This window comes from Stegostoma tigrinum, chromosome 26 (genome assembly GCF_030684315.1).
Source record: "Stegostoma tigrinum isolate sSteTig4 chromosome 26, sSteTig4.hap1, whole genome shotgun sequence".
Lineage (NCBI taxonomy): Eukaryota > Metazoa > Chordata > Chondrichthyes > Orectolobiformes > Stegostomatidae > Stegostoma > Stegostoma tigrinum.
In genome coordinates, this window is record NC_081379.1 from 46922102 (window position 1) to 46934180 (window position 12079).

General features: G+C 46.5%; 1 protein-coding gene across 1 annotated transcript; it reads left to right on the forward strand.

Moving 5' to 3' along the window:
• Nucleotides 1–462: 462 nt before the first annotated feature.
• mif (macrophage migration inhibitory factor) lies at nucleotides 463–7371 on the forward strand. Its single transcript, XM_048556319.2, has 3 exons — nucleotides 463–655; nucleotides 5488–5660; nucleotides 7162–7371. Exons 1-3 carry the CDS (start codon nucleotides 548–550, stop codon nucleotides 7226–7228), a joined length of 348 nt encoding a protein of 115 aa, XP_048412276.1. The 5' UTR covers nucleotides 463–547; the 3' UTR covers nucleotides 7229–7371.
• The last annotated feature ends 4708 nt before the right edge of the window (nucleotides 7372–12079 follow it).

The following is a 12079-nucleotide window of genomic DNA, read 5'->3' on the forward strand; positions in this document are numbered from 1 at the left end:
GGAGCTGGATGAACACAACAGGCCGAGAGCATCTTAGGAGCAGGAAAGCTGATGCTTTGGGCCTAGACCCTTCATGAGAAATGGGGGAGGGGAAGGGGGTTCTGAAATAAATAGGGAGAGAGGAGGAGGCGGAAATAAGATGGATAGAGGAGAAGATAGGGTGAGAGGAGACAGACAAGTTAAAGGGGCGGGGCTGGCTCCATCCGCATCTCCTCTGATGCTGCTTGGCCTGCTGTGTTCATCCAGCTCCACACTTTGTTATCTCGGATTCTCCAGCATCTGCAGCTCCCATTATCTCTGAAAATTGTACCCTAGTGGCCGGAGACGAGAGGTGCAGGAGCACAGAGCGGGGCCAGCGGCCGCTAGTGGCCGGAGGAGTGAGGGTGCAGGGAGCATGGAGCATGATCAGCGGCCGCTAGTGGCCGGAGGAGTGAGGGTGCAGGGAGCATGGAGCATGGCCAGCGGCCGCTAGTGGCCGGAGGAGTGAGGTGCAGGGAGTGGGCAGTGAGTGCTGAGCCACACGGTGCAGACGCTGATCGCTGGGGAGATGCCGACCTTCGTGCTCAACACCAACCTGAGCCGCTCGACCATCCCGGAGGTGCTGGCGGAGGAGCTGACCGCCACATTGGGCACGTTACTGGGCAAACCCCAGCAGGTAGGGAGCGGGGTCTAGGCCGCACCGCATCCACCACCCCCCTGCCCCATCGGCCCGGATCCCCGGACTCGGGTTTACCGGGTGAAGACCCAGCGGGTCCCGGGAACTGAGCCCCTGTGGTCTTGGGGAGGTGGGAGGTGGGAGGGAGGGAGCCTAGGGCTCGGGGTGAGGACAAGTGCTGCTTGAGGGCTACCAACGCGTTACTTCACTGAATAAATAACCTTTTATTTCATCAATAACCCTGTAATTCGTCAATAGCCCCTACTATAGTGTGTGTGGGTGGGGTTTGGGGGTTAATGATCCCCTCAGCAGTGCCCTTCTGAATGAGTGGACAGGCAGAGCAGTTTAACTGAGAGGAGCTCTGTCTCGATGTCTCTGGTTTAACCTCCCCAGGCTCTGAAATCTAATCCTCACTGATCACTTTTGAGTGTAAACTGCTGAAGATTCAGATTGAGGGTGACCTGATTCACCAGGAGACAGCATTCCCCTCCACTCCCCCTTGCCGCAGATGGGCTACGGTTTGCAATCTTCTGCGGTTCAGCTTTGCTGCAATCTGTGTGTGTGTTTGTGTGTGTGTGTAAGTGTGAGAGAGAATGTGTATGAGAGAGTGTGTGAGTGTGTGTGTATGAGTGTGAGTGTGTGTGAGAGCGTGCGAGTGTGTGTGTGTGTGTGAGAGAGAGAGGGTGTGTGTTTGTGTGTGTGTATGAGTGTAAGTGTGAGAGTGTGTGCGAGTGTGTGTGTTTGTGAGTGTGTGTGTATATGAGTGTGTGTAAGTGTGAGAGAGAGTGTGTATGAGAGAGTGTGTGAGTATGAGTGTGAGAGCGTGCGAGTGAGTGTGTGTGAGAGAGAGGGTGTGTGTTTGTGAGTGTGTGAGAGAGGGTGTGTGTGTGAGAGAGGGTGTGTGTGTGAGAGAGGGTGTGTGTGTGAGAGAGGGTGTGTGTGTGTGAGAGGGTGTGTGTGTTTGTGTGAGAGAGGGTGTGAGTTTGTGTGAGAGAGGGTGTGAGTTTGTGTGAGAGAGGGTGTGTGAGTTTGTGTGAGGGAGGGTGTGTGTGTTTGTGTGAGGGAGGGTGTGTGTGTTTGTGTGAGAGGGTGTGTGTGTGTGAGAGGGGGTGTGTGTGTGTGAGAGGGGGTGCGTGTGTGTGAGAGGGGGTGTGTGCTTGGGTGCGTGTGTGTGAGAGAGGGGGTGTGTGCTTGGGTGCGCGTGTGTGAGAGAGAGGGTGTGTGTTTGTGTGCGCGTGTGTGAGAGAGAGGGTGTGTGTTTGTGTGCGCGTGTGTGAGAGAGAGGGTGTGTGTTTGTGTGCGCGTGTGTGTTTGTGAGTGTGTGAGAGAGAGGGTGTGTGTTTGTGTGCGCGTGTGTGTTTGTGAGTGTGTGAGAGAGAGTGGGTGCATGTGAGAGGGTGCGTGTGAGAGAGAGGGTGAGTGGGTGTGTGTGAGAGAGAGGGTGCGCTTGTGTGTGAGGGGGTGTGCGCGTGTGTGTGAGTGAGGGGGTGTTCGCGTGTGTGGTTTCAGGCAGGTTTCAGCCTTAGCTCTGAACTTTCCCAGCTTGGAATTCTGTATTTCTGTCCATTGGGACGGAGTAGGGATAAAGGGTCATTTTTGGGATGGCAAACTGACTACAGGAGTTCCACAGGGGTCAATGTTGGGATCACAGCTATTCACGTTCTATATTAATGATCTGGATGAAGGAATTGAGGGCGTTGCTGGTTAGGTTTGCAGATGGCACAAAGGTCGGTGGTAGGCCAAATGTTGACGAAGTGGGGAGACTGCAGAAGGGCTTGGACAGGCTAGGAGAGTGGGCAAAAGTGTCAGATGGAAGACAATGTTGGAAAGTGTGAGGTTCTGTACTTTGGGAGAATAGAGGCGTGGACAATTTTCTAAACAGGGAAAAGCTTCAGAAATCTGAAACTCAAAGGGACTTATGATCTTTAAAGTTAACATGCAATTGACCGTTAGGAAGACAAATGCAATGTTAGCATTCATTTCAAGAGGGCTGGATTGCAAGAGCAGGATGTACTGCTGAGGCTTTGATCAGACTGCATTTGGAATATTGTCAGCAGATTTAGGCCCATATCTAAGGAAGGATGTGCTGGTGTTGGAGATGATCCAGAGGAGGTTTACAAGAATGATCCAGTGAATGAAGGGCTTGTCATATGAGGAGCAGTTGAGAACTCTGGGTCAGTACTTGATGGAGTTTAGGACAATGAGGAGGGCGGCTCATTGAAACTTACAGGATACTGAGAGGCCTGAATAGATTGGACATGAAGAGATGATTCCACTAGGGGGAGAGACTAGGACCTGAGGGCACAGCCTCAGTGAAGGGACAGCCCTTTCGAATTGAGATGAATTTCTTCAGCCAGAGGGTGGTGAATTCGTGGAACCCATTGTTGCAGAAGGCTCTGGAAGCCAAGTCATCGAGTATATTCATTACAGAGACAAGGTTTCTGATTAATAAGAGGAGCAAGGGTTCTGAGTAGAAGGCAGGAGAATAGGGTTGAGAAATATATCAGCCATGATTGAATGATGCAGCAGACTTGGTGGGTTGAGTGGTCTAGTTCTGCTCCAATTTCTTATGGTAAATGGATTGTGGCAGTCCCAAATAAATCTCTTTCTGATGTTGACTTCCCTCTTCCAGCACCAGCATCTCCCCCACAATCTGATTGTCTGCTGTAAATATGTGAGATGCCTACTGCTCTGCAAGCACAGATTGTGAAAATATGAAAAACAATACCACATTGGATCATGGGTGGGTGTCTGTTCAGTTGTATTATTTCACCAAAAGATGAAATTTGCCTTGCTACGGCACGCAATGTGTGATTGTGAATTTTGTGCTGAAGTCTTGTACTCATGACCTTTTGTTTGAGGCGTGAGCTGTGCCCACTGAATTATTCTGACATGAGGCACCAGCTTTTACTGATGTGACTAGAATACGAATGCTGAGCTGGGGGAATTCTAGGTCCCACTCACATTGAACGTGTGCAGAAGTAAAAAGCACCATTGATGAGTAAGAACAGAAGCTGGCTGTGTGTGTGAGACAGAGGGGGGAAAATTGTCAATGATTAACTGTCACTCTCAACTGCAGGAGGAGCAGTGAAGGGGATTTCACAGAACGGTGAAGCTAGTGTTAATCTATTCTTGAAGGTTACTGATGTGGGGCAATGAATGATCACAGTCATGAAATGAGTCATTGTCTGCCTGGTCCTTGGGAGATTAGAATTAGAGATAGTAGGAACTGCCGATGCTGGCGAATCTGAGATAACAAGGTGTACGGCTGGATGAACACAGCAGGCCAAGCAGCATCATAGGAGCAGGAAGGCTGACGTTTCAGGTCTGGACCCTTCTTCAGAAAACGTCCAGACGTGAAACGTCAGCCTTCCTGCTCCTCTGATGCTGCTTGGCCTGCTGTGTTCATCCAGCTTCCACACCTTGTTGTCTCAGAATTGGAATTAGATTTTGTTGTCACGTGTATTCAAGTACAGAGATATGGGAGTACAGTAAAAATTGTACAAAGGTACCTAGGTACAAAATCTTAGATAAAAAGGAGAAAAGTGAAGTAAAGTTTAAAAAGTTCAAAATTACAGTCTTCATTAAGTGTGAAATCATGAGCCTGGACTGAGTCCAACACCAGCAAGCAGACCCGTGAGGGCCCACTCTCCCCTGTGCTGGGCTGCTGTACTCTGGGCTCATTTCTCCCCACTCTCCTCCACATAGCCTCCATCTTGTGTGCACTGGGCTCAGTCTCCCCCTCCTGCGTTCGCTTTTGCTCAGGGATGTGGAGTTGGGGTTAGGGGCGTGATGTTGGGGACTGTTCCCCACACTGTTGTGATATTTAAGGCTGTGACAGAGAGGTTTCTGATCTCTCAGGGAATCAAAGACATGGGGACTGGGTGTGAAGGTGAAGCCCAGTATATGGCAGAACTGGTCCAAAGGACCAAATGGTCCATCCCTGTTCTTATTTCTCACATGCTAATCGATGACAGAAAGCTTTATCCCAGTTCTTGTCTTCTGTGTCATTGCATGATCACATTAATGCAGTGATATCTGCTCCGAGTCAGACAGCCCTGAGAATCACCCGTATCCAGGCACTCAGCAAAACAACCAACCTGTCAATGAAATGTTGACGAGCAGAAAGGACGAAGCTTCTTTGACTGTAGAAGATTCTGGGCAGCTTAGGTGTTTAAGATGATTCTGAAGAGTGGATTGGGGCAAAGAAACTATTTCCCCTGGAGTGGGACTGCAGGGAAATGGGATGTAAACATGACATTTGAAGAACGTTCGGAAACACATGCCGTTGTGAATCTGGAATGTTCTTTCCCCCAGAAGGCTGCTGAGGTTCAGGAGGACATTTCAGGATTGAGACCAATGGGTTTTATTAAGTCGGGGTATTTTTGAAGGGTTAAATGGCCTCGTCCTGTACCTGTGGCCTTCCTTTATCGTGCTTCACAAATAACATGGCTCATTCCACTCCTTTTCCCCAGTACCTCCTAGATCTGGTGATAAGACATGCAGTGAATGGATACAAGCCCACATCCAGGAGTCTGGCTTCAACTCAACTAATGAGTGTGAAGGAGGCAATGGGGGTAGGAGGAGAGATCACTAATGTGAGGTGATGGGTGGGGAGTCAATAGTTTAGGCAAGATGTTTGGGGAGGTGGGGAGCAGATGACCACTGACCTGTCCAGTTGTCCTTCCCTTGTTATGCCCTTGCAGTTTGGTCACTCACTGTGGGACATGGTAATTCCCTGGACCATCACAGCCCTGTCTGTGGGAGGAATTTCAGGGAATCAGGGCTCTCTTTTACTCAGTCCCTGTCTCTCTATCTTCCCGTTTCTTTAGTACATCGCAGTGCACATTGTACCGGACCAGATGCTTCACTTCGGTGGCTCCTCTGAGCCCTGTGCTCTTGGGAGTCTCTCCAGCATTGGCAAAATCAGCAAGGAGCAGAACAAAAACTACTCCAAAGTGCTGTTCGACCTGGTGAACAAGCACTTGCACATTTCCCCAGACAGGTGAGGCTGGCAGCTTGAGTGGTATAGGGCGCGGTGGGGCACTGGGGTGGTATGGGGCGAGGTGGGGCACTGGGGTGGTATGGGGCGAGGTGGGGCACTGGGGTGGTATGGGGCGAGGTGGGGCACTGGGGAGGTATGGGGCGAGGTGGGGCATGGTGGGTTTGGCTGTGATCGGACAGAGTGAGTTCGGTTCTTCAATGGAGAGACCACTTGGTCACCTTGACCATTGGAGACTCTGGATCTGTGCTGACTGACAGAAATACTGCCTGGTCCCTCAGTGCTCTAAACATTGCTGCCTCTGCAGTTAATTTTTAGACCGTCATCCCAGAAGAGAGACGGTAGAGCCTGCAGTCAGCGAGATGATTCAAATAATCTATAAGATATGTATAAATAAACTATTCTGTCTGGTGAGCTATCAGAAAAAGGCAAAATTATGTTGCATTTCGAGCCAGGCCAATCAAAGGCAATGCTGAGCCTTTTTTCTGAGTCATTTGTAATTCTGGAACAGTTTCTCTATGAAAACTTTTGGATATTGGGTTCAGGGTCAGAGCAGCATCTATTCATTTGGCGAGGTTTGCCTGGGATATGGAGTGAAGGAGACAAAGTGGGATTGTGGTACAAATTCTGCCGAAATCTAATTACGACTTGGAACAGGCTTGAGAGGCTGAATGGCCTCCTAATTCTTCTAATCTGATTTAGTCAGACAGTGCAAAAACCAAAGTGCAAGAACTGAGTCTGATTAAGTCAGAGTGCTAGAACTGAATGTGGTTTGGCCGGAGTGCTGGGACTGAATGTGGTTTGGCCGGAGTGCTGGGACTGAATGTGGTTTGGTCGGAGTGCTGGGACTGAATGTGGTTTGGTCGGAGTGCTGGACCTGAATCTGGTTTGGCCGGAGTGCTGGACCTGAATCTGGTTTGGCCGGAGTGCTGGACCTGAATCTGGTTTGGCCGGAGTGCTGGACCTGAATCTGGTTTGGCCGGAGTGCTGGGGCTGAATCTGGTTTGGCCGGAGTGCTGGGGCTGAATCTGGTTTGGCCGGAGTGCTGGGACTGAATCTGGTTTGGTCGGAGTGCTAGAACAGAATCTGGTTTGGCCGGAGTGCTAGAACGGAATCTGGTTTGGTCGGAGTGCTGGACCGGAATCTGGTTTGGTCGGAGTGCTGGAACGGAATCTGGTTTGGTCTGGGGGCATTTGAACAGACAGACAAAGATAAATTACTGCAGATGCTAGAAATGTGAAATAAAAACAGAAAGTAGAGAAATTCAGCAGATCTGGCAGCACCTGTGGAGAGAGTGGCAGTTAGCTTTTTGAGTCCTAAATGACTGTCCTCTAACATTAGACCTGAAATGTTAACTGTTTCTCTTTCCATTGTTGCTGTCAGACATGCTAATTTTCACCAGCAATTTCTGTTTTGAACAGGCTCAGATTTAATCAAAGGGTGGCAGTTTCCAGGATCTCGGATGTGGTTGTTTGCTGATTGTTTTATCTTGCTTGTTTCACAGGATGTACATCGTCTTCCAAGATCTCCAGGCTGCTAATGTTGGCTATAACAGAAATACCTTTGCTTAGGTTCTGAGGCAGAGCATTCCTGAATGATCAGTTTGGTCTAGTGTGTTGTATCTTCATCTGTATCAATGATCAATGAACCAGAGGGAAGATTCTTAAAATTATGTCTTGTGTCTGTCTGAACAATAAAGTAGATTCAACAATTACCTATGTATGTTTATTTTAGGCTATTTCTTACAAGGGGTGTTTATTACAGGTTATTTCCTATATATTCATATGGTATATATCTGTATATTGCCACATCGGCAGCAAATGCACGGGAACATCACCCCCTGCAAGTTCCCCTTCAAGCTACTCTCCATCCTGCCTTGGAAATACATCACCATTCCTTCACTGTCACTGGGTCAAAATCTTGGCATTCCCTGCCTTTATTGTGAGTCTACCTACAGGACGTGGACTGCCACGGTTCAAGAAGGCAGCTCACCACCACCTTCTCAAGGGCAACCAGGGACAGGCAATAAATGCTCGATTAGCCAGCGACACCAATGTCCATGAGTGAATGAAAGAAATTGGACTGTAACTGTTGTGTGTTTTGCTGGAGGGTGAATGTATTGCATCATGTGTGAGACTTACTGTCTGAGGTTATTGAATAATGTGTGTGTATTTGTGCATTCTGTGTGTTTTGTAAATTCTTGAACTGAGACAAAACAAAGACCAACAGAATTGTTACCCTCCTCCGCACCAAAACCTACAACACAATCTCACCCAACCAGGGACTTTGCCAGTTACTAAAGAAATCCTACACAGCTACATGGAGCACCTCTCAAGGTTAGGAAACTGGACAGAATATACATGGCCTTGATACTCTGTCAGCTGTACTGGAGAGCAGGGCTGAGAATGAGATGAAACAACGTCAACCACAGGGGCCAGTGTAGCTACATTATGTGCAATGTTTCAGAATGTGCTGAGATGCAGTGTAATGTCAGTTTCCTGGGTCCTAGGTGTGTTTCCCAAGATTGTCCAGTGACTGCAAGCATTAACCACATTGCACCTCTTAAAGCAAGTTTCCAAGCAACACTGACTCCTAGAGTCCTGCAGATTCCTCATATATCTCTCACCTCCAAGTGCCCCACTGCGTCAGCATTTTCCCCAATTTCCAAACTTTCTTACTGCTATTTTTTTTAAAGTCTTTTAAGAAGTGTAAAGAATCTTTAATTCCTGAGAATGCTCGGACTTTCTCAGTTGGCAGAGGGTACCTGAATCCAGTTAGAACATGTTTTCGTTCTTGATTACATCAACAGAACACACACCATGTTCCACAAGTGAATAAAACAGATTTTTAAAAGATCAGATCCTGGTAAAATATTGGTATTGGTTACCGTGACTGAAGTAGACACTAACTGGGCAGATAGCTATCAACACGGAGATAGATGGGCTTTCACATTCCTGGATTAGCCAGTTTATGTGAGCTATGGAAGACCCAATCATGGAGGCTGCTATGATATGCTGTAGGGGAGCCAGTAGTGTAGTGGTAATGTCACTGTGCCAGTAATCCAGGGTGCCAGGTTAATGTTCTGGAGACATGAGTTTAAATGCCAATGTGGAAGAATTCAATAAAATCTAGCCCAATGATAACCATGTAGTTACTGTTAATGTCATTAAAGCCCATCAGTTTCACATATGTCCTTCGAGGCAGAGATCAACCATTCTTTGCTGGTCTGGCTTACTTCTTGGAGCATGCAGACGGGCTGATCAATGGCAAATGGAATTCAACCCAGAGAAATGCAACTTAGGCAGGACAAACAAGGCAAGGGAATACATGATGAGTAGTATTAGCCTGGGAAGCACTGAGGGATCTTGGTGTGTGTGTCCACTGGCCCCTTAAGGTATCAGGAAAGGTGGATAATGTGGTCAAGAAGGTATATTTGCCTTTATTACTGAGGCATTGAATTAAAGAGCAGGGAAGTTATACTGGAACTGATAAAAATTTGCTTGGATCACAGCTAGAGTACTATATGCAGTTCTGGAACGCACATGGTAGGAGGGATGTGATAGCACTGAAGAAGAGACAGAGGAGATTTACCAGGACATTGCCTGGGCTGGAGAACTTTAGTTATGAGGAGAGATGGGGTAGACTGGCGTTGTTTTCCTCTTGAGCAGGGGAGATGATTGAGATGTATGAAATTATGTGGGCCGTAGACAGGAAGAGATTTTTTCCCATGGGTGGAAGGATCAACGGCCAGGGGTCATTGGTTTAGGGTAGGGGGCAGGAGGTTTAGAGGGGAGGTGAGGAAAAAGTGTTGCATCCAGATTGCGATGGGAATTTGGAACTCACTGCCTGTAACAGTGGTACAGGCAGAAACCCTCATCACATTTCAGAAGCATTTAGATGCCAAGGCATACAAGGCTATGCTGATAAATGGGATCAGAATAGCTAGGTGGTTGTATTTGACCAGTGCGGATTTGATGCACCAAAAGGCCTTTTTCTGTGCTATATGTCTCCATGATTTGATAAATGTGACTCCAGAGACATCACAGCAATTAGGATTGACCAACAGATGCTGGTGTGGCCAGTAATGCCCACAGCCCATCAACAAATAAACAAAAACTCAGGACTACATACAATGCTTCAAGGTAACTAACTGGAATGGATAGGAACCTGATGGGATCAATGAGTATTTGTCAAAGGGGGACAAATTATGTGTGGGCTGCCCACGACTTGGTGTTGGAACCTTTATCGCTTTCAACGTATGTTAAATGATTGATGTTACTTTTGGGCTCAGAAATCTAGCCTACACTGGGAGGGGCAGTGGATTTGAAAGAAACAGCCCAGAGATTACAGTGAAAGATGGAAGAAGTAAGTAGACTTTTCAGAGATAAGTGAAAATTAATGCCAACAGATGCAAGGTATCATACACAGACCCACTTGGACAAGTGTGCACTGAGGCACAGGATTCAGTACGGGTTTGTTCAAGACAAACTACGTTTGATGAACTTGAGTTTTTGACGATCTAACAGAGAGGATGAATGAGGGCAGTGCAGTTGATGTTGTTTGCATTGGCTTCCAGAAGGTGCTCATTCGAGTATCCCATTAAATACTTGTTAACAAAATAAGTAAAAGCTCATGGGATAAAAAAGTCAGGATCAAGATGGATATAGGACAGGAAATAGAGTCACGTTAAATTGCTGCATATTCCAACAGGAAGATGATAGATAGTGGAGTTGCTCAAAGTTCAGTGCCCGAATTATTGCTGTTTTCATTATTGGCTTGAACTTGGAGGCGCAGGGAACAAACCTGATGTTTGTCAATCACACAAAACTTTATTAAAGTGTAGTAAATCATGAGAAAGGCAGTAATACATTTAAAGATAATAGTAGCTTGTGGAATGGGTGGACACATGGCAGATTAAATTCAATGTGGAAAGTGTGAAGTCATACACTTTGGTGAGATAAATGGGGAAAGATAGCGCAAATGTGAAATGGTACATTTTTAGCAGCACAGGAGGAACAGAGCATTAGAAGTAATTGTGCAGGAATTGTTGAAGGAAGCAGGACAGTTTAACAAATTGTATTGATAGATAAAGCCTTCTGAAGTATACAGCAAAAAACTTTGCATAAACTTTTACAGAATGCCAGTTTGACCACAGCTAGAGAATTGTGTCCAATTCTGAGCATTGCACATTTGGAAGGCAATAAAAGTTTCGAAGAGGACACAGAAAAGGAAAAGGAGCGATAAGGGATTTACAGTTAGGTGTACAGATTGAAAAATCTGAAGTGACTCTCCTTTGACTTGAGAAGGCAAAGTAGAAATTTGACAGAGGCATTTTAAAATCATGAAATACGGAGATAGTTCCCCCTGGGTGAAGAGCTGTTAATGAGAAGGCACTGATTTGTGTCAATTGGCAAAAGGACTAGAGACAATACAAGGCAAGTCTTCTACATAGAATTTAGAAACCATTATATCTGGGAACAGTGGATACAGACTTGATTGTAGTCTTTGAAAAAGAGTTAGAGAAATATTTGAAGGAGAAGAATCTTGTTGGGGTGTAGAGAAAGGTCAGGGAATTGCTCTAACTGATCTCCTCCTTGAAAGAAGATATGCAAACCTCATGAGCTTAACGATCTCTTTCTGTACTGTACTATCATTTGACCGTGAAGAGCTCGCACTTCTATAGGGCCTTTTTTAACTACTGGGTATCCCACAGTATTTTGATTTTTTACTGTTATGTATAGTCAAGTGCAGGAGTACAGTAAAAGGGGTCTAATGTTGCCACAAGGCACCATCTTACGTACAAGTACCTAGACAGAAAATCTTATGAAAACGGTAGAAAGAAAGAACAAAGTCAGAAGTTAAACATTTCAGTGATAATAGTACGGTGACACCTTCTTAGTTTTAAGTAGAAAATAAAGAATCAGACTGAACGTTCAAACATTTCTTAAGTGCTTAGCCACGGTGGGAGCACACTTTGAGGAATCATCTCGAGACCGGAAGTCCTCGTTGAGGCCATACTGGGACAAAAGCACATACCACCGAAAGACCACCATGCTGGGCTGAGGGATCGCCACGCTGGGATGGGAGGGCGACTTGCCAGTTCTGCGCTGAGTCCGAGAGTCGGGAGTCCATGGCTTGGGGAAGAAGGAAGAGAGAAAAAGGGAAAATAAGAAAGCACAAAAGAGAAGAAAAAGAGAGAAAAGGAGAAAAAGCAGAATTGACAAGTTCCATCTGAGGCATCTTACTCTGCCGCCATCTTGGATTGACCAGTTAATGAAGTACTTTTGAAATGTGGTCACTGTTATTTTGTAGGAAACACGGCATTTTTTTGCACACAGTAAGCTCCCCTTCAGCAATGAAAGAATGACTAAACCATTTGCCTTAAAGATCTTATTTGAGGGATAAACATCATCTGGATGCTA